We start from the raw sequence: 24327 nt of genomic DNA, 5'->3' as shown, positions 1-24327 counted from the left end.
TTCCAGATAAGGACTGATAAGCACTGAATAAGAGAGAAATGCTAGAGGACAGTATCCCCAATGCACATACCAGCATCCTAGGATAGCACCTCTCTTTTTAATAAGATTCTTCCATGGAGTTCCTCGAGAGACTAAGAACCGTGCTCCTACATCTCCTTAACTCTTTCCCTTCATCAAACGCAGTCACTCGCACACTACAAGTCTTCAACTTGAATGAATACATGAATGAATGAAAACAGAATTTCAACTTTCACTATTATGATGAACCCTGTTAGCCTTTCCTTACATAAAAATTTGTTTAACATTCAAGGGACATTATGTCCTTGCCAATATTTTTAAAAACCTTAACTACAGTCACCATACTATATACTGGCTCTCCAGAACTTATTCATCCTTCATGAGTGAAACTTCATACCCTTTGACCAACAGCTCTCCATTTCTCTCACTCTCCAATCCCTGGCAACCACTGTTCTACTCTGTGCTTCTATGAGTTCAACTACTTAAGACATAAAAGTAAGGTTATACAGTATATGTCTTTCTGTGTCTGGATTATTTCACTTAGCATAGAGTCCTCTAGGCTCATCCATGTTGTCACAAGTGGCAGGATTTCCTTCTTTTTTAATGATAATATTCCATTGTGTCTGTGTGTATACACATATTTTCTCTATCCATTCTTACACTGTTGGAAATTTAGGTTGTTTCCATATCATGGTTATTGTGAATAAAGGGCCTATAATATTTATCTACTCTATACTCTTTTTCCTTCTTCCACATCTTGTTAAGGTCTAACCATTCCCTCTTGGGCTAATTTGTAAAAGAAGCAATTCCACCAAGCCCTTCTTAAGATTATATAAAAACTTCCCAGCCTGTATGATGAGGCCTCAAATTATACAACAATATAAGCTTTCTGAGCATCTTGGGATAAACGTGCTTTATAGAATTAAGATACCACTTACTTGATTGTAATGTATCTTAGGGCTACATAGTCAGACCTTTGAACTCACATCAGGTGATGCGTGCTGCGGAATATAGAAACAAGATTCTACAAAGCAGTCTGGAAATAACATGTACTACTGAAAAACAAAAATACTGTAAATTAGTATAATAAATCAAGGAATCAGCAACTCTCTACCACTAACTAAATCAGTAATGCTTTCTTCAAGAGAGTTATGAGAATTATATTTCCCAAGTGGCTTGCAAATGTAAAGAGATCTATTAAGACTGTCTGATAGTTACTGCCCAAGGATATATAGGAAGTAGAATAGTAGGAAGTATTATATTCATGACTTTGCTCTATTTTATTTATGATTTTTATAAGAGCTTAAAAATCTAGGTTTCATTTAAGCATTACTTGTGTGCTACAAAAAATATAGTAATTTAGAGCTTGATATTTTTTGAAAGGCTTCTTCAAATAAGCCATTCTTTTGAATTCAAGTGATTAAGAGGACTAAAAGTATCAAGAATTTATTTCATTAGGCATTTCCCAGTGGGATCAAGTTTTTCTGAAAAAAAAAAAAAAAAAAACTTAAGTAAAACCAAGTATTAAAACACTTCCACTCAAATATATTAGGGAAAGTCCCAAAACGAAGCACAGAAAAAATAATGGCAACATAAATTCAATTATTGTACCAAGTAATCGCAGAAACATGCAGAAACATGGGCATTCAAGTAAATAAATTATTGTGATTTTGCTCCTAGCTGACACAAATTACACATTTCCTTGGACTTGATACAAGAAGGCTTCAGAGAAAAAGAAGAAATGCAATCAAAGAGCAAAGCACATTACTCATCATCTGCCAGCCTTGCAGCAACAGAGGTTTCCGACGGTCCCTCCCTGCCACAGCCTTGCAGGAGATGTCTATAAGCCAGTCTAATATATGCTGAAATGTTCTCATTTACAGACTTGATTTCCTTTTGCGGGTTCCTGCCAAAGTTCTCAATGGTGGTATTGCAACTTGCATCCAATAGCAAAGTGCCTGTAGTTATTTGTTACTAATAAAGTCCTGAAGTTTTCAAATGACTTGCTTTAAAGAACTGATCCTGGATTATTTCTAAAATCAGCAAGGGTAATAAAGTATTTACAACTAGTAGGGCCTGGCATCAACTAATCAGAAAGGACACTGGCCTGTGAAGATGCTGCTGTCTCAAGTACTAGATGGTGGCGAGGTTCACAGTATCATAGAAGGAATTTGTTAGTGCAGGGGACATTGGGAGGAGGGAGAGTTAGGACATTCTAAGCTTTCATCAACCAGGAGGGAAGTATTTTGGCATTTTAACAACCTAGTGCATCTGTCTGTTAGGGCGAGAAAAAGCTGAACATCATTCCAGATAAATCATTTTAGCTTCACTCACATGTATCCTGGTGTGCTTTCTTGAGTGGAAGAAAGTAGATGAAGTAACATGCTGGAAATCATACACAACCTGTGGCTTTCCTCATTTGCGAACCCAAGGAAGCGTGCCACATATAGAAATACAAAGTCAGAGTTACAGCTTTGCCCCCGTGTTCTCACACACTGTGTTAGTCAAGGCTGCCATAACAAAATACCACAGACTGGGGCTTCAACAACACAAGTTTATTTTCTCACAGTTCTAGAGGCTGGATGCCCAAGAGCAAGGTGCCATCGTTGCTGGGATCTGGGGAAGCCTCTCTTCCCAGCTTACAGATGGTAAATTTCTCCGTGGGTCCTCACATGGCCTCTCATCTGCGTGGCCACAGAGAAAGAGTGTTCTGGTGTCTCTACCTCCTGTTACAAAGGCACCATCAGTCTTATGCGATTAAGGCCCCATCTATAGGCCCTCCTTTAACCTTAATTACCTCCCTAAAGGGCACATCTCCAAATACAGTCACATCAGGGGTTAGGGGTCCAAAATTCGAATTTTGGAGGTACACAATTCCATCCATAACACACACCATGTAAGAGGAAAGAGAGAAGCCTGCTCCCACACATTGTCTGCTTTGACCAATTTAAGTGAAGGTGAATTCGTGATTATTACTATTATTATCACGAATTACTGAATTCGTGATTATTACAATTTAAGTGAAGGTGAATTCGTGATTAAAGAACCCTCTAAAAGCAGATTGTTGCTGTAGACCTGATATATACCCATCTCAAAAAGGACCTCACCAAACCCCAGACCACCTTGGCTAAAACTGCACCTAATTACTATAACTGTGCACCTAAATGATCAGCCAACGAGCACTACTGACTACCAACTATATTCCCAGAACCAACGGAGATATACAAGAAGTATAAGATTCACATCATTTGGGGGGAATGAGAGTATGCCTGTGAATTACCAGTGGACAAGATCAACTCATTTACATGTAATCAGTGGGGATCAGAGCCTTCCTGATGGTCATGTAGAATGTGCACAGGTAGAACCTCACTCTACAAACACACCTGTGACCATCTTTCATGGCAGCCCTCTGCCATGATTCTCATGACAACAAGAACATTCTCTGTCATAGCGGCATAACCCTAAGCAGACTACTGGACCCGGGTACCTTTTGGTGTAGGCAACATCCATATAGCTCTTTCTTCCTCACTGTAATCATTTCTGATTTCATTCAAGAGCCTCATTCATACTGGGCTGTGACGAACATTTGGCTAACAGATTGCTTAAGTGAAAAATACAAAAGAGTGACGACAGAGTAAAAGATAAATTAGTGGAAAAATCACATGACACTTTCACTCTAGGAAGAAAGTGACATAGCACAGGATGAGTAACACGATCTCCCCCAGCCCACAGCCCCTGCCAATAGATATTAAGATTCCAGGTAAATTAAAGGAATATACGAGAGGTCACTGAAACAGAAATCCAGCTGGGGGACAGAAATGCAAAATTCTCTGTAGAAGCAAATGGGAAGAAGGGCAGCGCAACATATAGAAAAAAACATGAAACTTTGCAATTGGAAAAATGTACATCAGAAGTTCTTACTGGTCTTATAACCTTAGCCCTCTGAGTCACAGTTTATTCATCTTTAAAACAGGTATGTTAGGCCGGGCGTAGTGGCTCACGCCTGTAATCCCAGCACTTTGGGAGGCCAAGGCAGGCAGATCACGAGGTCAGGAAATCGAGACCAACCTGGCTAACATGGTGAAACCCCGTCTCTACTAAAAATACAAAAAATCAGCCGGGTGTGGCAGCATGTGCCTGTAGTCCTGGCTATTCAGGAGGCTGAGGCGGGAGAATAGCGTGAACCCGGGAGGTGGGGCTTGCAGTGAGCCGAGACTGCGCCACTGCACTCCAGCCTGGGCAACAGAGTGAGACTCCGTCTCAAAAAAAAAAGGTATGCTATTCACTGGTTAACTACAAGGACTACATGACAATACACATGCCTGCAATCACACACACCCTCCAATGTCTCTGGAACATAACAAAAACCACTATAAATATCTGTTAACAGTATAATTAGGAGCTACATTTCTAATGTTAACTTGCAGCTGAAACCATCAACTATCATTCACAAGAATGGCAATACCATCTGCAGTAAGACTCAGAAGTATTGGAAACCCTTCCAAGCCTTTATGTAGACAGATGAGGAGCAGCCATTTGGTTTAATATACAATTATTGTCAGAACTACCCTATAATTTGCCTCCTACAAATATCCAAATGCCACTAAATGGGGCACAAGGTCACCGTGGTGGAGCAGACTGTCGCATAGCTGACTGTCTTATTTCTATTAGAGATGACCCAGGGCCAGATGTGTGCATGGAATCTTCTGCTGGCCTTACACTTTTAGCAAATGGATACGATGAAACATGTCCCCAGATAACAGGCCACAGGGCAGCCAGGGCAGTTCTCCTTGCTGAATTCTGCTTCCAGCTGCTCCATGGGATGAAACTTTGTGTTCTAGGGAAGTTTTCTGTCAACTTGTCAAAACAGTCACTCCAGCCGTTCACACTTGCATTTATGTTATAGGGCCCAAGTGTTTGGCCAGTGACTCTACCTTGGGCGGTGCTCAGAAAGGAATCCTCTCTTCCCCTAAGGATAGTTTACACAATTGGAGTTTTTTCTTTTTTCTTGAATATGTTTTAAGCTGGTGTTAATTCCACAAAACAGATGGGCAGCTAAATCTTTTGAAGTTGCTAAATATATTTTGAGAGGATACAATTTTTATACAATTAACGTTCAGTTTATATTTCTATCAGCTAAACTGCTATTAATATTTGCAAATGCCAAATGTCAAAAGCATTTTAAAATGTCAAACCATGTGAACACGATTAGGGAGGGGTTTCTTGTAAGAACTGGAAAATTTCACCTAACAGTACTGTCTCTCTTACACCCAGGTACAAAATGCCAAGCTCCGGGCCCTGAGCTTCAGGGGACTTCACTCTGAGCCTCCTCTAGCCATCCCCTTTTCCATGTGTGGGTTTCCCTGCATCATGGGGCTATGCCCATGCAGAGTCTGTGTCTACCCTCTGCCTCATGATATTCAGGGTATGCTGAACCAGGAATTTCTTTCCAAATGGGCCCGAGCCTGCTTCCAGGACCTGCTGGGGCTGTGTGCGCATCCGAGATCCAAAAAGTAGCCAAATGCTGGCAGCAGGCATGGGATGCGGACAGAGTATAGACATGACAGCTAGGGTGTACACACATGTGCACCACAGGCCCTTAGTGATAATGGGAACATGGAGCTGGCGGTGAGAGAAGAAAGGGAGCCAATCAAACCACTGGGCTGCAAACTGGGTGTTAGGAATTGGCTGCCCCTGTACCAAATGGGCCAAAATGGAACTCCAAGGACTCTGAGAATTCCATGCTTGATTCGGCCTTCCAGGTCATGATGAAGATACATTCATCAAAGAGAACACATTTTACTTGGCATTTTATTTTGCTGACTTGGTTTATTACTTGTATATATTTAGACCCATAGAATGTGGGCTGCCACTTATATACTCTTGTTCTAGGCCTTGTAAATATTAGGGGTAGGGCTGCATCAGAGTTAGGTTTAGAAAATTATAGACTTGCAAATAAGAGTAATTGTATTAAATTCTGTTAATTTCTTCAGCAAAACTAAGATTGCAACTAATAATCTATAAGAAAGCAGCATGTCTCGGAGGTATTCTCTTCTTTTATTTTCATAAAACATTACAAACATCTGCAAAAGTAAAGGTTCCAGTGTAAGAAATGCTCACATGCTTGATTATAACCAACTCAAAGCCAATTGAGCTTCAACATTAACCCCGATCCTCCCTCCAAATTATTTAAATTACATCACACAAGCATATCTTTTCAGCCATATTTATATCACTATGGATAGGTATGTCTTTTAAATATGTCTTTTAAAAAACATAGCCATATGTTATCACACCCCAAAACATGAAATATATCAAATATTCAGGGAGTAGACAAATCTTCCAACCATATCTTCAGATTGCCTCATTTGTTTTCTTTTTTTGCAGTATTTTCAAATCAGGATCCAAATAGGGTCCACCCAATGTCTCACGACACTATTCTTGATCTATAGGTTTTCTCCCACCTCTTTTTTTCTTCCTTGTACTTTATTTGTTGAATAAAACAGGTCATTTGTTCCGTAGAATTTCCCACAGTTTGGATTATGCAGAACCTAGTCTTATACTGTTTCCTGTAAATTGTTCATTGTATCTACAGGCTTGATGAGATTCAAGGTTCATTTTTTTGGCAAGGTTGCTTCATACATAGTTTTGGGTATTTCCATCAAGAGACACAAGATGTATAAATGTCTCTCTCTGGTGTGTTAGCACTATTTCTGATGCACTATTTCATTAAAAATTGCAAAATAGCTTCTAATTATATTCTTCTTTCTCCATTTATTAGCTAAAATATCTCACAAAGGGAAACTTCTCTCCACTGAGGATGATTTAGTTACAGTTCTAAAAGACAGAATGCTTCTTTCTCATTGCTTATCAATTTTTCCTAGAATCCTCTAAAGGTTTTCCTGGGGTTGTTTTGTATTATTTTAAGTGAAAGGATTTAAACAAAAGCTGACATGCTTTAATACACTGCAGTTAGTATTCTTATTGATGCATGAATTGAGCTGTTTTTGATTGGTGGAAGACTTTTCAAATTGGATCCTGGACATTTTAACAACAGCCTCAGACTGCTATGAAAAAAACAACACTACCTCTAAAGATATGACCACTAAAAGCAATGATATTTTGTGGGTTTCTTTTTGTCATGAATATAGATCCCACTACAAATGTACAAGCATCTGTTTTCAAGTCACTTCAAACGATTGTTCACTCTGTAGATTTGCCATCAGCTACAATTGCAGCTGGGGGAATTTTAAATTCTGGGGGAATTTTAAAATTAGATGTTATGCTACAATTTTATTAAACATGTATGTATTTATAAAGACAAATCCTCAAAACAAGGTTTATTGAGAGAAATTTAGCTTCTATTCTTGTCCCATCCCATCTTCTTTCTTTCTATTTAAAGTTAACAACTTCTTAAGACTTACATCATTCTTCCAAATACATCTCTTTCTGTATGTTTGTTTACATGTGTGTGGACATACACACATGCACAAATTCCATTTGTTTGGAGGTAAATTGAAGTATATGTGTGTGTGTGTGTGTGTGTATATATATATATATATATATATATAGTGTTCACACACACACACACCCTTCTCAACCTGGTAAGGAGATTGGTGATTTGCTTTTTCCGGTGATTGATTATTTTGTTTTATATGAAAACAAGATTGAAATACTGAAAATGAGGAACTCTAGATAAATATTTTTTGTAAAGTAGTGCCATGGAAATGATGTTGAACTCTCTAAGTCACATTTACATCTACCATTCACTTCAAATTTAACTGAAGATCAATTTCTCCAATTGTTAAGGGTTCATTAATCAAGTAAATTCTGGAAAAGGGCATATTGCTATTTGAACTTAATTATTATGAAGTTTTATAAGTTTTAGAATGAACTTGAATATATATGTCTAATATAATTTTTTGTAACTTATGCAGAATAAGAAAAATTTGTCAGTCATGCAGAACATACCTCAAGCAATAAAAACACTGATATATTCTCAAAGACACTGGAAGAAAAAACTTTAGTAAAATGGTATATAACTAAAACTATATACTTGCTCCAAACATAAATAGTGCATTGATGCAAACACTAAATTTTTGAGAAGCTTAACATATATTAATTTTTGTAGTGTACAACAGGAAGAGAATCCTTAATGGACAGACAGACCTGACTTAAATCCTGATTCAGCCATTAGTGGCTGTGTGACCTTTACAAATTGCTTAACCTTTCTGGGCTTTATTTTCTTTATTTATCAAATATGGATGCCAATAGTTCCTCACTGGACTATAATCAATAAGATTATTTGTTTAAAGCATGCAGAAACAAATGGTACAAGGCCAATGCTCAATAATATTAACTTGTTCTTTTGTAGGCAACATAAATAGAAGACAGTCTGAATAATGTTTAAGACTTAGGGTATCTGAGTTCAAACACCAGCTACGATACATCCAAGCAGTATGAAGATGAACAAGTTATTTAACTCACGGGAGCCTCAGTTTCCTCATCTGTAAAGGAGAAATGCTAAGAATATCTTCCATAGAGGACTGTTTTAAGAATTAAATTGCATGTAATATTACAGTTCGTGTAAAAGGAAGGGATGCTTATTTGTTTCATTTCACTGTTATAACCCTGGTACCTAAAATAGTACTGGCACTTGGTAATTCTCCTTAAGTGTTAATAAAAAATAAATGAGATAACTGTTTGAATCTCACGTATTTCATGTTACTTTCAAGTTGCTGCTTTTCACATTTAAGAGTTCTTTCTTCATGCACTGAGACTTAGTCCTTCGCCTCCCCAGATTTTATTAAATGATGGATGTTCTCACTGTCAGTGTAATCTCCAAGGTCCCGGCCTTTCCTGAACTGGGGTTTGGGTGCACTGAGGTGGTAACTACAGCCTTACTACCCCACTACTCAATTCTTTACTCAAGAGAGGCTGCTTAGAAAGTCTGGGTCTGCAGAATCTTATAGTCATTCCAACCTATCAGACCTGTAGGATATTTCCTGATAACATATCATGTGCTTTGGTGATCGTTTCTGAAAAGGCAATAGACTTGTAAGTGTTCTATATGTCATGCATATTGGAAGTACGCTAAATATATTACTACTTCACTGGGGACTCTCTTGACAATAATGTGAATTGCTGAGGGAACAGAAATCAATTCTTAAAGTGTTTCTGACATCAAAGGGGACTGCTGGGCTTCAGGAAAAGAGTTCAAAGTAAGATTGACTTCGTGATTGAGATATTCATAAGACTCACACTGCAAAGGTAGATCGGGCATTCTTCCACTGCCCAAGATGCAAGGGAATGATGCAGGCAGATTCCAAGCTGAGTTTGCTGAGATAAGGGCCCTCAAGGAACTGAGCTCTGGCAACATGCATTGTGAGTACCCATACCATCAGGTCTGTCTTTGTATTCTGTTCTCTGAACCTAAAATGCCCTTCCTTCAGTTCTCTATTAAACCCTCTTCACCTGCACATGCTTCAATACTCATCTCAAATGAATCCATTTCTGGCTGGCAGAGTTTTTCATCTATCATTTTTTTCTCCCTGTCTTATAGCAAATATTTGATCCTAACCTTAGTTATTTTCACTTGTAACTCTTTTTTTACCCTAAGATCCTTGGCAACAGGGGATATGGCTTACTTATTTCTGTGTCTCCACACCTTGCTTAGCATAGAGCCAAACCAATTTTTTTTTAATTATCATACTTTAGGTTTAGTAGTATCTGCAAAAAAAAATATTCTTTATACAATATTATCTAAGTGGAAATTTTATTTTAAAATTCAACAGAAATACTATAAATTAGATTTTTTAAAAATCTCAATATGATGGACCAGGTTGGCCAAATACCATCCACAGTGAGGGTTATTAAATGGTAGATGCAAACAGCAGCATGGTCCATCAGAAATAATACTTTATTCATTTACTTCACCATTTATTGTGCACCTACTATGTGCCAGGCTAAAATCATAAGCAGCTTACATTTTACAGAGGGAAGATATAATATGCAGGTGCAAAATGCCGGCAAGAAAAAAATATAATTTTGTGATAAAAGTCTGTAATCAAGTGAGTAAAGTAGAATATTATAAAAGGCATCAAGGAGATGGTGAATTTGGAGCTGGATTTTGTTAGCTAAACACACATTGTCCAAGCCAACAGTAAAGGGAAAATTTGGGCCATCTTAGCTAAATTCAATGGCTACACAGTCCATGTCATAAATGCAATTATAACTTGATGGTGGGCTATGTATTTGGAAACACTGACTCAATCATCAGCACAAGTGGTTTGAAAATGAAATGGGAAAATACACTAAGCAAGCAGAGACCATAAAAGAGGCACTAATGACATAAGCATTGAACCTTCCTTACAAATTTTGAAACAGAAAAATGGTGGTTACCCAGTTTTTTGTTGTTGTTGTTTGTTTGTTTTTGAGATGGAGTCTCCCTCTGTTGCCCAGCCTGGAGTACAGTGGTGCAATCTCAGCTCACTGCAACCTCCACCTCCTGGGTTCAAGTGATTCTTCTCCTGCCTCAGCCTCCTGAGTAGCTGGAATTACAGGTGACTGCCACTATGCCAGCTAATTTTTGTAGTTTTTAGTAGAGATGGAGTTTCACCATGTTGGTCAGGCTAGTCTCAAACTCCTGACCTCAGGTAATCCACTCGTCTCGACCTCCCAAAGTGCTGGGATTACAGGCGTGAGCCACCACGCCTGGCCCAGTTTTCCTTTTGATTTGATATAATTGTATCTATCCCTCTGGCCCAAGAGTCTCTTAGGTGCAATCTCAGCAGGGTGATAATAATTAAATTTAAGAAATACTGTAAGTGGCAGAGCATGTCAATCTATGAGCAAGGCTGAATTCTGCATGAAATACAATTGCTTAGATCAGTAGGGCAAATATAGTTTAAAACAATCTATTGTATATTTCAAAATAGCTAGAAGAGAATAATTTGAATGTTTCTAGCAAAAGATAAATATTTAAGGTGGTGGAAATCCCAATACCACTAATTTCATATTTTCATATTATATGAATGTATTAAAAGATCACTTGTACTCCAAAATTATGTACATCTATTATCAATAAATTTAAAAAAGCTCCACTTTCCATTACAGATTATAAACTACAAAACAAATAAATGACGGAGCAGAAATAGTGTGTGACCAGAAGTCGGAAGCCCTGGGTTCCGGGTTGGGGTCCACATAGCCATGTGATCATAAGCAAGTTACTTCATTTTTAAGCTTCAATATAATATTTATTATTATTAATATATATGATTCAATATCATATAATATACTCTCCCTATCATATGTAAGGTTATAATGAGAAATGAATGAAATAACATAGGGAATGATTTTGGAAATGATAAAATATAAAACTAAAAAGTACTGTCATTTCTGTAACCATGGGGATATCAATATTAATTAAAATGCTTGTTATAAAACACAACTGCTTAAAGCGGTTATAGAAAATAAGCAAGGAAAAAGAAATGTATATTTCTGTCTTGAGAAAATGCATGCTGTCAGTTGTTACTCCTGTAAACGACAGGTGAAAACCTTTGGTCAGGAGAAATGTGCAAAGAATTCTGAAACACCGTTTAATGAAAACTACAACACATTTCTTTTGTCAGAACCCCATAGCTTCAGCATAGCTAATTCTCTGCTTCGTTCTCAAGAAACATTCTTAAAAGCTTGAGGCTGTTTGTTAGCAACAGATGCAGACATTTATAAACAAGGACCGTCTTAACAGAATTATTTCTCACAAATTAAATAAAGGATCCCAAAGAACGGTTCCAACTATTTACAGTTAGCTCTTAGACTTACACTATGCGGGAACAGTGTTCATTAAAGGCACTGCCTATGGACCAAAAAGGTAATCAGAACAACAAGCTATACTACTGGGACTGCTGCCTCTGCCTCTGCCCCATATGCAAACCTTAGAGAGATTGGTATAAATGCTATCTGAGAGCCATAAAACACTCTCAGAAAGTAAACGTTAGCCTATGGGAAGTAAACTTTCAGTGCACCAAATTCCATTTAGTGCCCTGCAGAAAGAATTCTGCAGAGTATTCTGAAACAGGCAACTCATCTTTTATAGGTGAGCACTCCATCACAGAAGCCCAGGGATGAGAAATCAGGTCTTCATCCTCCCAGGCCATCACAGTTTATAACTCTAAGAATGATGACTATTATCAAAATTTTAAAGATCCCCAGAAACGGCCATTCTACAACCTCCCTTGGAAGCAAATTTCTGTCTTAAACACACTATCTATAAAATTCTTCTATGTGCTTAACCTAAGTCTAGTAGAACTCTGGCTGCATCTTTCTACTTTAGTGAAGATATTCATTCATTCATTCTCCAATCAACAAATATTTATTTAATGTTTATGATGGCAAAGGTTATTGGTAGTAGTAGAAGAGAGGAACAGGAGTACAAACAATATCTGTCCCTTGGATAGGCAGCAGCCTTTAACTCTTTATTTAGATCATTATTAGGAGCAATGTATGAAAATAGCTGCCAATTTGCAGAAAATACCGACGCCAGAAGAACATGGTGCCCAGTCCCAAGTACGGTAATCAACAAAACTTAGACTGTAGGAAGCTCTACAGGTCAAATATTCTAGGTCTTTAATGCATAAAATATGAAGGAAAAGGAAGGGATGGAGAGTAACCCGTAGGTTCAAAGAAACTTAAAAGATATATCCAGTATTTTTTTAACAGATGCACAAGACTAAACTGAAGGGTCTGGGGATGCACATTAAATGATGAAACTATTAAAAACACAGGAAGGTTATTGCTATGAAGTCAGACTAATAGCTTATTGGAAAAAGATAAAGGTTGAGGCTGAGAAGAGGCACCCAGATGGGATTTTGGGTGGCTGGCAGAGTCTCCTTTCTTGACTTAGCGTTGGTTACAAAGCCATTCACCTTAGAACTATTCCTTAAGCCAGACATTTATTTATTTTGTGTGGCTTCCTGTGTCTGTTTTATTTTTGAAGAAGCATGTATGGATATGAAGCAACTAGAACTCCTATAATTGCTACATTGCTAGTAGAAATGCAAAAAGGCTCAGATAATTTGGAAAACAGTTTGGCAGTTCCTTATGGAATTAAACAAACGCTTACTATATGGCTCTGTGGTTCCACCCTAGTTATCTGCCCAAGAGGTAAACACTCTAAGACCTGGACATGAATGTTGATAGCAGCTTTAATCACATTCACTCAAAACGGGAGGGAATCCAAATGTCTATCAACAGGTGAATGAATAAACAAATAGTAGTATATCTACATAACAGAATACTATTCACGAACAAAAAAATGAACTACTGATTTTTGCAAAAACATGGACACATCTCAAAAGAATCACACAAAGTCAAAGAAACCAGACGAAAAAGTTCCATACTTTACGACTTTGTCATTTATAAGCCTTTCTGGAAAAGGCAAAACTACAGGGAGAGAAAGAAGACTAGTAGTTACCAGCGGCTTGGGAGGGAAATGAGAACAAAGACGGAGGGAGAGAACTGGTCCAGGACATGAAACTATTCTGTATTTTAATTACAGAATTACATGGTGGTAGTTACATGAGGGTCAATGCTTGTCCAAACTTATCTAAACTATAAACATTAAAAAGTGGATTTTCTATAAACCGCACCAAAAAATAAAATTTATTATTGAAAGTAGAAAAAAATTTAGTTTTCAGTTTTAAAACATTATTCTATGTCTCACACATTTTCTTAAAGGAAAAATGTGTTGGAGTAGGGACAGTAATGTATTAGAAGTTATAATATGTTATTAAAACATATTTAGAGGAGAGACTAAATCATTGGTATTTTTATTGATGGCTCTTTCTTCAGAGAAATTGTTAAAAAGTGAAAACAATTCTGGTTGCCATAAAGTTCTCTCTGTTTAGACTTTTTACCAAACCAGTTCAAATAAATCCTAAAGTGGACAACATCAGAGCCAAGAGCAATCTTGGTTATATGTTCACAGCAGAGTATCTTAACTTCCTTTTGCCAGTCAAGTTCCTCAGTATTTAATTTTGGCTGTTCCCGACAGAAATTTTTCATCCAGGCTCGGCAGTTTTCTAATCTCAACTTCTCCAGAGTCAAGTAACCAAAATAGACGTGGCCAAAACCCAGTCCCACAGAGCCTCCCGGTGATTACAGCATGGACAATAAGACAGTCTCCTCCAAGACCTCAACATAAAACTCATTGTTAGAAGCTTCAAGAAGGCCTGGTTACAAACGTGAAATTATTACTTCACCCAATAAATACGTGCATTTCATTTCTAATGCAGGGCCTTTTAAAAAGCATAAAAAGCATTATAAAACTATAATGCAATTAAATTTACTCATTTTACAGATGAGCAAATTGAGACCCAAAAGGGTCAAATTACTTAACCAGAGTTATTAAGCTACTTAGAGGTACACTGACACCAGGTCCTGGACAACCCATTAAATAGGATAGTGCTCTTTGCAATGAAATTGGAACTATACTCTGTGTTAATCCTGTTTTCTCTACAGGGATGAATAATAGGCAACATTCACGTTGTCTACTCAAAAACATATAGCTCTTTAAAAAAATTAAGAAGAAACATGTGACCATCTCATCGTTTATTAGGCAGAAAGAGAAATACAAAACAATAAAGTAATGTTCAGCTTTCAGTAAGTTAATATTTGCCCAAGGAGCCGAAAACAGCCTTTCTTTCCAGTTTGCTCCATAATTGGTTTTGGCTTTCCTTTGCGTTGCTTAAGGGAGAGCTTACATGCTAGATCGCTAAGATATAAACTTCTGACATCAAAATACGATCCATATTATGTTATCCAGGCATTTTAAAAGAGGTCATTTAAAATCTTTTCTTCCATCTGTTGTAATTTGAAGAAAATTTATCCTTGAACCAATGTTGCTTTACCATCTTCAACTTCTGGTAGATTTACACAGAGCAGCAGATGAGAGGCCCCAATTTATATGAAAAGTCTCAGGGAGAAATATTACTGATTATGTGGAAATAGCAATTCCAAATCAACAAAAAATTGCCCTCTGTATTCATCAGGAGGAACAAGGCACTCAGGAGAGCCGGCCTCTGAGACAGGTTAAAGTTGACGAACAGTCAGATATGGGAACAAGTGCAGAAGAGGAGGAGAAGAGCTCTGTGCTGATGCTTGTCCAAAGGTCAATTGACAGCTTTTCTCATCTTGTTACATTTTCCTCCTTCTAAAGATGCAGAGAAAATGTTTTTTTAATGTACCAGACAGATACAGAAGCAGAAGGGAGTACGTGGGTAGAACATTTAAGGGCATATTATCCTCTTCAACACACGCTTCTATGCCAGGTGCCTACAGCTTCCAAATGGGCAGCAGAAAATGAACCCCAGGATTCCATAAAGTCTCTGAGAGCTGATAATGTGAACAGCAATGAATGAATGAGTTAAGCAGTAAAGCCATCTCCATTTACGACTCCTTGAAGTTCAGCATGCAGCAGACTGCACTTAAGCACAGCAATCAACTGTGATATGAGAATCCCCATTACAGTAAGCAAAGAAATAGCTTCAAGGCAGTGGATGACGGTGCCAGGGGAGAAGGTCAGAACAGGTGCAGAGAAATCCTGAAGGTAGGGAGTGAAAGCTTGAGCTCCATGTGGGTGACTTTTAACTATCCTGGTCAAATATGAGTGGCAAACCTTAATTAGTCCCCCATATTTAGAGGTACAATGACTGGTGTAAACACACACAGAACATTTCAAGGCTGAAGAGGCCTGAAATCAAGTATCTTGATTCCTGATACTTGGGTTGTAATATGGCTTGCTAAGAACATTTACAAATTATGTCTGCCAGGTGCTAAATCTGCCAGATCAATTTTAATTTAAATCTTCAAAGACGCTGCAGCACAGAGCTGTGACACAATAAAAATGTGTAGTATTACTGTTGTCACTATGCAATCATTAATTTCATCTGACTATTCATGCCTCAGCATAATAAACTGTTAGCAAGTATGAAATCTGGCTGTTCTGAATCTGGACAGAAGTCCTCTTTAATTTACAGCTAAGCTATAAATATGGTGTTTTGTTCATACATGTACGTAAGACTTCTCTATCTGAATTCTACTTTTATTTTTTTGAGGGCACATACGGTGTTACTAGGCACACAATAAAAGTATTTGTTTCCTGTTGAAAACAGCGGCTTTCATTAATAATCTACAAACTTGGCCTGGCATGGTGGCTCACCAGCACTTTGGGAGGCTGAGGTGTGAGGATCACTTGAGCCCAGGAGTTTGAGACCAGCCTGGGCAACATGGTAAAACTCCGTCTACCACAATTACAAAAATTAGCCAGGCATGGTACACGCACCAGCTGCTTGGGAGGCTGAGGTGGGAGGATGGTTTGAGCCCAGGAGGTGTAGGCTGCAGCGAGGTGAGGCTGCACCACTGCACTCCAGCCTGGGGAACCTGAGCTAGACCCTGTCTCAATAATAATGATAATCATCATCATCTACAAGTTGATTAGATTATTTCCAAAGGGACCAACAGAGACACCTATGCAAATCATGCATGATATGCACAATTACATGTATGAAATCAGTACTCTGTAGAGTTGCTTATCTCCTCACTTTATCACCTAAGTGATCCCATTACTCTACTTTTTTTTTTTTTTTTTTTTGTAAATCACGTTATTTCAACTCAACGTACCCCACCCTAACTTGGGAACAATATTCCTGAAAGTGCTCCTCTAGATGAATCTAACTGATATACAAACACTTCATTACCTCAACATGGAGAATAAATCCAGGGGTCCAAACAGTGATTGTCTTTACATACAAGGGAAGACAGTTCCATAGTCTCATCTACAGCATTCACCTTGGCTGTCTGGACAATCACAATTCAAACAAGCGGTTAGAGGAGTGGGGAGAGTGGGGAGAATTCGGAATTTTAGATAGTTGCAAAGCTAATCCCTCATAAAATATGCCCAGCCACACAGACAATGGGTTAAACAATCACTTTCACATAAGGAAAGCACCTTTAATATATATCGCCAAATAATAAGATAAAGCGGCAGCCCTAAGATATCACCGCTTGCCTCTAACTACCACCTTATTGAAGTACTACTCTCTCAACTGTGAAGAAGGCTTAATTTGCAAGTACCTTTTTTTCTCCATATTTACATTAAAGAATGTAAATGGTCTGAACCAAGTTTGTTACATCTGTCTGAATCACCCTCAATGCAGGCAATTTCTGATTTATGAGCTTAGAGCTGATTAGGTAACCTTTGTCGGCATATCCGATTTTTTTTTATTGCCTAAACTTTGGACCATTTCTGATCATTATAGCCTAATCAGAGGTCAAGAGGGAAGAAGGGATTGTGGCTGAAGGTTTGGCGGTGATATATATATATAAAAAAAACTACTCATTCAAGCATTTGTATAGATTTTTATCACCTCAGCGATCCCACTACTCATTAATAGAGACAATCACAAATGTTCAGGCTTGCCTGGTGCCTTCAAGACATCAGGCTCATCACACAGCTGAAACTGCATAAAATTCAGCCTTGGACCACCTCTCCTGAGTCACTCATCCTGACACCTGAACTCTACTTCCCACGTGTACCTAACTGTCCCAGCATCTTCTCCACTTCTCCCTCCATTGACTCACCTTGTTACTGAAGCTGAGACTTGGAATCCCATAACTACTGTTTACAGGCTCCCATGCCTACAAGGCTATCAAACATACCAAGAAAACATGTCACCCAGCCCAGGCCAGGCCTCAGCATCTTATGCCTCTGTTTCCCACATTCATAGTACTAGAAAGGTGTGTGTATATACCTGGAGGTTCCCATGAATCTGAAGTATAATGGTTGCATTGAGAACTTTAAGCACCAGAGTACCAGAGTAGTTCCTATTTCACTTGTGATCTCTTAGACATAACCCAGCATTCTGAGTCCATATATCAGGAAACTGAAAAATGGCTTAACTTTCCAGATATAAGTGACATAGTGAAAGCAGCAGCCCTTGCAAGAATTAATCCTAATTTGCACCATTTTGGGCCACGTCTACTGTATCCTTCAGTGTCTTCTATAAAGTGTTCTATGTGATACATTCTATTACAAATTTATTAACAGAGATAATATTCCTCTCTTTAAGGAGTAGTAGCCTTTGGCCATGAGATAATAATTACATATTACTTGTTTTTTTTTTTCTTTTGATCTTGTCTGCCGGGAATCTTAGAGCTAAATTACATGCTCATGCTCAGAAAACTTGTTGGGCTATGTGAAGGTGATGACTTGTCACATTCTCCTTTCATGACCTTTATTTTGTTTTTATTTTATCAGCCCTATTATAAATCTACCTTTTATTGTAAGCCATACCACATTCTTTGAGAAAGTGGTTATTAGCTTAGTTTTTAAAAGTAACCTCAGCCCATGAACAATGTTCAAAAGTAATTCCACATCCCAGATATCATCATGCACAAAATGAACTCATCAACCCAAGAGAAAAAAAGGAGAAAATTATGAATATAAAGGTTGCTAATTCAATAGAATAATTTATATTATGTAAATTATTTAGATGACCATATTGGATGCTAACCCCATCCAAGGGTGATGCAATAAAGGCTTATTCTATAATATTGAGAATTTTTCAAAGACTTAATAAGATTATTTAAACATAACTAGAAATATCTTAAAAACCAAAGTTTAAACTGTGAAAGGCCATCAGAAATGGTTCAGTAGGTCTACTCAAACTATTGTGTAATTATCTGTTACATATGCTTTTCCCCTCCATGTCTTTTACTGATTTACATTAGTTCTCTGGCTGTAACTGGACTTGAACTTTTCAGTTTCAATGACGCTTTACATGAGAAAACTAATTATAATAGGATAAAAATCCCTCACAAAAGAAGTATGTAAAAACCTACCACTACTTATTGTACACATAATTATCTTCTCTTTCAGCCTAAGATGTAGTCTTGGCTCTTGTGCAACTTAAATCTGTATGGGATTGGCATCTGATTTACAGCAGATGACCCAGCATCATATGAATATAATTTACCACACCATGTGTCTCCTGCCACCTAAATCAATAGCTTGAATATAGAGACATCTCAGTTAGACAGTGCAAGGAGAGCAAGATCTGCCTCCTCCTTTCCTGTGCCATTAAAACAACCAATATCACCAAGCAGTGCTTGTTTTAAATTCACTTTGGAGGGGTGGATCTATTATTTTAAGTTAGTTAGGAGACACAAAGGGAGAGTTGCCATCAAACTGAATGAAAGATCAAGCATAAGGTGATATAAGTAATAGCCTATGAGGGGTGGGACATGCATTTATTAAAGTACTGATTGGTGCATTTCTATAGCACCTGTGTATTATCACGGGCTTGAGGAGTTGAACAGGCTGTTAAATTATAATGCTGACCACATAGGAGTCATCCATCCTTCTTGTCCTGTTCCTCCATGAACTCCTACACCAAAGTTGAAGCACATACACAGTATTGGCCATACTGAGGTAAATTATCTGGAGGCTCAACTGTGTTTGTTCTCTCCCTGCAACACATCTAAAAATTAAGCTGTCATTATAAAAACTTCATAATGACAAAGCTATATTATCTATCGCCGGTCACAGTGTTCTCTAAATCCCGGTGAAAAGTTAAAGACAAGACCCACACAGTTTGCTCATGAGGATTTTAGGGCAACTTCTCAAACATGGATATTGCCTGGGATAATCTCAGGAGAGAAAAGTGAAACAAATTATTTTCCTGATTTTATAAATGGTGAAGTATAGAAATGAATGCAGATTGTCCTTCACAAGGTGCCTATATCTGGTCCCAAGGCTGTAAATGCACAATTTTCTGGGAGATTCCTCCCATGGAATTGAAGGGATTTTAATATAATAGTTTGAACCATCACCTGCCCTCATATTAACTATAATTGGAAACTGAAATATTCCAACTGCTAGAAATTAAATCTAGGAGCTACTTTTTCAGAATCTTCCTTTCAAATTCTAGTGATCTCTCTCTCTCTCTCTCTCTCTAATGGAATCTTGCTTTGTTGCCTAGGCTGGAGTGCAGTGGCACAATCTCGGCTCACTGCAAACTCCACCTCCTGGGTTCAAGTGATTCTCTTGCCTCAGCCTCCCGAGTAGCTGGGAATACAGGCACCTGCCATCACGCCCGGCTAATTTTTGTGTTTTTAGTAGAGATGGGGCTTTGCCATGTTGGCCAGGCTGGTCTTGAACTCCTGACCTCAAATGATCTGCCCACCTCGGCCTTCCAAAGTCCTGGAATTACAGGTGTGAGCCACTGCGCCTGGCCACATTCAAGTGTTCTAGTGATATCTTTTTAAGGACAGGAACTCACTGACTTTTTTTGTTTGTTTGTTTTGTTTTTTTTTTACTACTCCTTAGTGTTTCCTCTAAGCAATGAGGAACAGTTTATTGAATCATTAGAGTCACATACTCTCTCTTTGTCTTAAAATAGGATTGCGATGACCAGTGAAATCTCATCCTCTAGGCTGGCCTTTTAAAGGACAAGCCTACTGGCTGCAAAGCCACCACAACTCACTTGAAGACCCTTAGGGAAGCCATCGGGAAAGAAAAGACAACTAGTTTCAATAAAGATAACGTCAGGCGCAAATGGAAAGTTTCAGAAAATTGGTCTGGATGCCATAGGATGCTTTAGTCAGAAGAGAAGGTCTAAACGGTTGGTAAATCAGCTCATCAAACACAACAGAAGCTTACACAATGGACATTCAATCCAAGGTGTTATTGGTGCGGAGAGAGATGCACCTCAGGAAGCAATCTGCTCAGCTAAGAACAATACCTGGAGAACTGCTGCTGCAAGCCACGCATCTGAATTCTGTTGCGCTCAGACTCTAGGGTCACCTCCTGCAACCGCTTCTCGCTTTGAAGACGTAAGTGTCTCTCCTCTTCCAGTTCATGTATCAGCTTCTCATGCTATAAAAGGCACAAAGGGAATGACTTTTAGGAAGGTGTTTATGACAAAAATAAGAAATAGCTGGTTATCAAGTGAAAACTTGAGCTTTATATATATGAATTTCATCCTTTGAACAACCCCACGAAGTAGGTCCTATTCTTAATCTCTTGTTATAGACAAAGAAACCAAGGATCAGAGACACCTAAGTAATTTGTGCAAGGTCATATAAACCAGAAGGTAACAGATTTTCAGTCCCAGGTGACTTAATTCTAACACTTGAATAATTTCCACTAACCCAGAGAGCATCCTGTGAAGAACTATGACCCAAAATACTATCAAATGCACAGTAAGTCAGATAATAATTAGTAAGATTATTACCTGTTCAGACTTATTTCATCTCTTCCATCTCTGGTATATCCTTGAAAGAGAAAATTACTATTTTTATAGAAGGACCAAAAATTTCAAGTTAATTAGAATGTGAAGCTGCTGACAGTGAGGCTCAAGAATTGTTTTTCATTTTGTCCAGTTAGGTCTTCAGAGATAAAACTAGGCGAAGCCACCCACAGTTTTTATAATCCTAGATAACTAGCTCATCTCACGAACGGGTATCAGGGATTGAAAGAGGAACTGGATGACAGAGAATAGATGGGTCAGCACAACCTCATTCCTGGAACTGGTAAAAAGCACACAGCTCAGATCCTCCCAATAGCACTGAGTCAGCTACGCTAATGTCTTCTTTGTTTTGTTTTTGTTTTGTTGTTCCTGTTGTTGCCTTTTTTAAAAAGCATGCCATGCTGTTATTTTTACTGCTGTTACTAAACTGAGCATTTTGTACCCAGGATATACACTCTATGATGAAAACCATACATGCAATGTCTGATCATGAGGGACATACATACTTGAAAGAAGAGAAACAGAGACCTCTGTTTTGAAATAAACCAAACACTATGACTGTGTACCATGCACTATGGATTAAATATGATTCATCGCATGTGGCATATTCACAGGAAGTGATAGCAACGACAGATTTTCTCCAGCTCTAACTCATGAGAAAAAAAGGCATTCTGAGGATCATGAAAGAAACATTAGAATACAATCTAGATGTGAATCCTGAACCTCTAAAAATACTTACATATCCTCCTGCCTCTATACCTTTGTTCCTGTGTGAAAAGCCCCCTAGGTCTCTCAGTTGAAAGTCTAGGGTTCCTTCCAAGCTCAGCTGCAAGCCATGTCCTCTACAACTTATCCCTCATCACTGCACTTCCTCCCTTCCCTGAATTCCAGCATCATCTACTATCTTTACCATCCTTTAGGTCTTTACTTTTTCTACTGTTATTTTTCATGTGAATTTATCATATTCTCCACCTAGATAAATATTTGTTCAAGATGCCTTATGTGCAGATAGATTTTATATTTATAGCCCATTACCTAATACGCAGTAGTGCTGGAAATATATTTGCTTATTGATTCTGAAGCTGGCCTTTTGCTTACTCAGGCCTGACTTTTTGATGATCTACTTTTAACTCCCATAATCAGTAACTTTTACTGAAATCAGAAAAACTAAAATCAAAATTAAAATCAAACTTTTATTCTGTCACTTTGGAAAAAGACATTCTAGAAGCGTTGGAAAGAAAGAAAAATGTGGTTGTGGAAGATAAATGGGTTGAAGTTAACTCTTTATAAAAATGGTCAAAATGGCAAATTTTATGTTATATATATTTTACTATAATAAACTCTTTATGGTTATATATACAATTGATATTCCTCTTTTTATTGACTGACTAGACTTTAAGAAACATGGACAAGTCACCCATACTACAGAATTTGGAAGGTAGTGCTTTGATTCCAGAAACAGGCCAAAAAAAAAAAAAAGTACCCTAAATAGTTCAAAAGTGCATGCTATGAAGAATGTGAAGTTCATGCCTATAATCCCAGCATTTTGGGAGGCTGAGGCGGGTGGATCACGAGGTCAGGAGTTCAAGACCAGCCTGGCCAAGATGGTGAAACCCCATCTCTCTAAAAATAAAAAAATTAGTGGGTGTGTTGGCAGGCACCTATAATGCCAGCTACTCAGGAGGCTGAGGCAGTGAATTGCTTGAACCCAGGAGGCGGAAGTTGCAGTGAGCCGAGATTACGCCACTGCACTCCAGCCTGGGTGACAGAGCGAGACTCCATCTCAAAAAAAAAAAAAAAAAAAAGAATGTGAAGTTTTGCAGAGAAAACAGCATCCCTCCTTCCTTCAAAAGTAAAGAATGCTCCATAGATTCACTCACTGCCATATTAAAGAGTCCCAAAAACATGATCATGAGAGAACCCTTTCCACACGAATAACCTTTTCTCTTCAATTTATTTATGCCTTTAAAACGTGAAAAAAAAAGCATACACACACACACACACACAAACCCCTGGTAATACAGAGAAAATTCTAAGGAATTAAGACTATGAGGGCAAAGGCTTTTCACTAAAATATATTCCCTTCAAATGAGGTGTATTTCTATTAATCCATCAAAACTTGACAATAATCCACACTACTAAATATGACAAAGCTTTGTACCCAATTTTTTTTTTTTTTTTTTCTGAGACAGAGTCTCTCTCTGTCGCCCAAGCTGGAGTGCAGTGGTGTGATCTTGGCTCACTGAAACCTCTGCCTCCCAGGTTCACGCCATTCTCCTCCCTCAGCCTCCCATGTAGCTGGGACTACAGGCACCCGCCACCACGCCCGGCTAATTTTTTGTATTTTTAGTAGAGACAGGGTTTCTCAATGTTAGCCAGGATGGTCTCGATCTCCTGACCTCGTGATCCGCCCACCTCGGCCTCCCAAAGTGCTGGGATTATAGGCGTGAGCCACCGCGCCCGGCCTGTACCCAAATTTAAAAACAGGCTACACATAGAAAAAATATAGTATCAATAGATTGGCTATTTTTTTTCTGTATTTGCTATATTCTGGATATAAATTGATATATCCCCAAAGTAATTTTAATTTGTCTCCCAAATGTTGGCTGTGGATCTTTCACAGCAGAAAGTGTGAAAGTCAATGAGAGATGGAGAACAGTTGGTGTTATTTACACAACGCCACTAGGCACTGAAGAGCAATAAGTAGAGGACAATATCATGGAAATCTGGGTTACAAATCTGACAGGACCACATTTCCACAGCAACATCTCTCTTTCTGCAGAGCCACTGAGCTGGGATGTCTTGAAGACACCTGCCTAGGAGAGCCTCATGATGATTTTCAAAGCTCCTCAATCACCACCTTTCGATTCCTCCCATTTTCCTCAAGCAAGATGCTCCATGTTCGTCACCTCTTCCCTTTCTCTTTGGCTTCTCATAGCAAAGCTCTCATATCGCTGCACCAGGAACACAAACAATGGCTCAAAGGCTGAGTCTAAGCAGT

At 38.3% G+C, this 24327-nt stretch overlaps 1 protein-coding gene across 1 annotated transcript in view; it reads right to left on the bottom strand.

Moving 5' to 3' along the window:
* The window catches only part of NCKAP5 (NCK associated protein 5), a 990316-nt gene that overhangs the window by 437295 nt on the left and 528694 nt on the right, over positions 1–24327 (bottom strand). Inside the window, exon 5 of the mRNA XM_003267587.3 lies at positions 20820–20953. Within this exon, the coding sequence (XP_003267635.2) occupies positions 20820–20953 (134 nt within the window). The remainder of the gene's footprint in view (positions 1–20819; positions 20954–24327) is intronic.

The sequence above is a fragment of the Nomascus leucogenys genome, chromosome 20, assembly GCF_006542625.1.
Source record: "Nomascus leucogenys isolate Asia chromosome 20, Asia_NLE_v1, whole genome shotgun sequence".
NCBI classification, from domain to species: Eukaryota; Metazoa; Chordata; class Mammalia; order Primates; family Hylobatidae; genus Nomascus; species Nomascus leucogenys.
The sequence above is the reverse complement of the archived record's forward strand: the minus strand, read 5'-3'. Positions and strand labels throughout refer to the sequence as shown.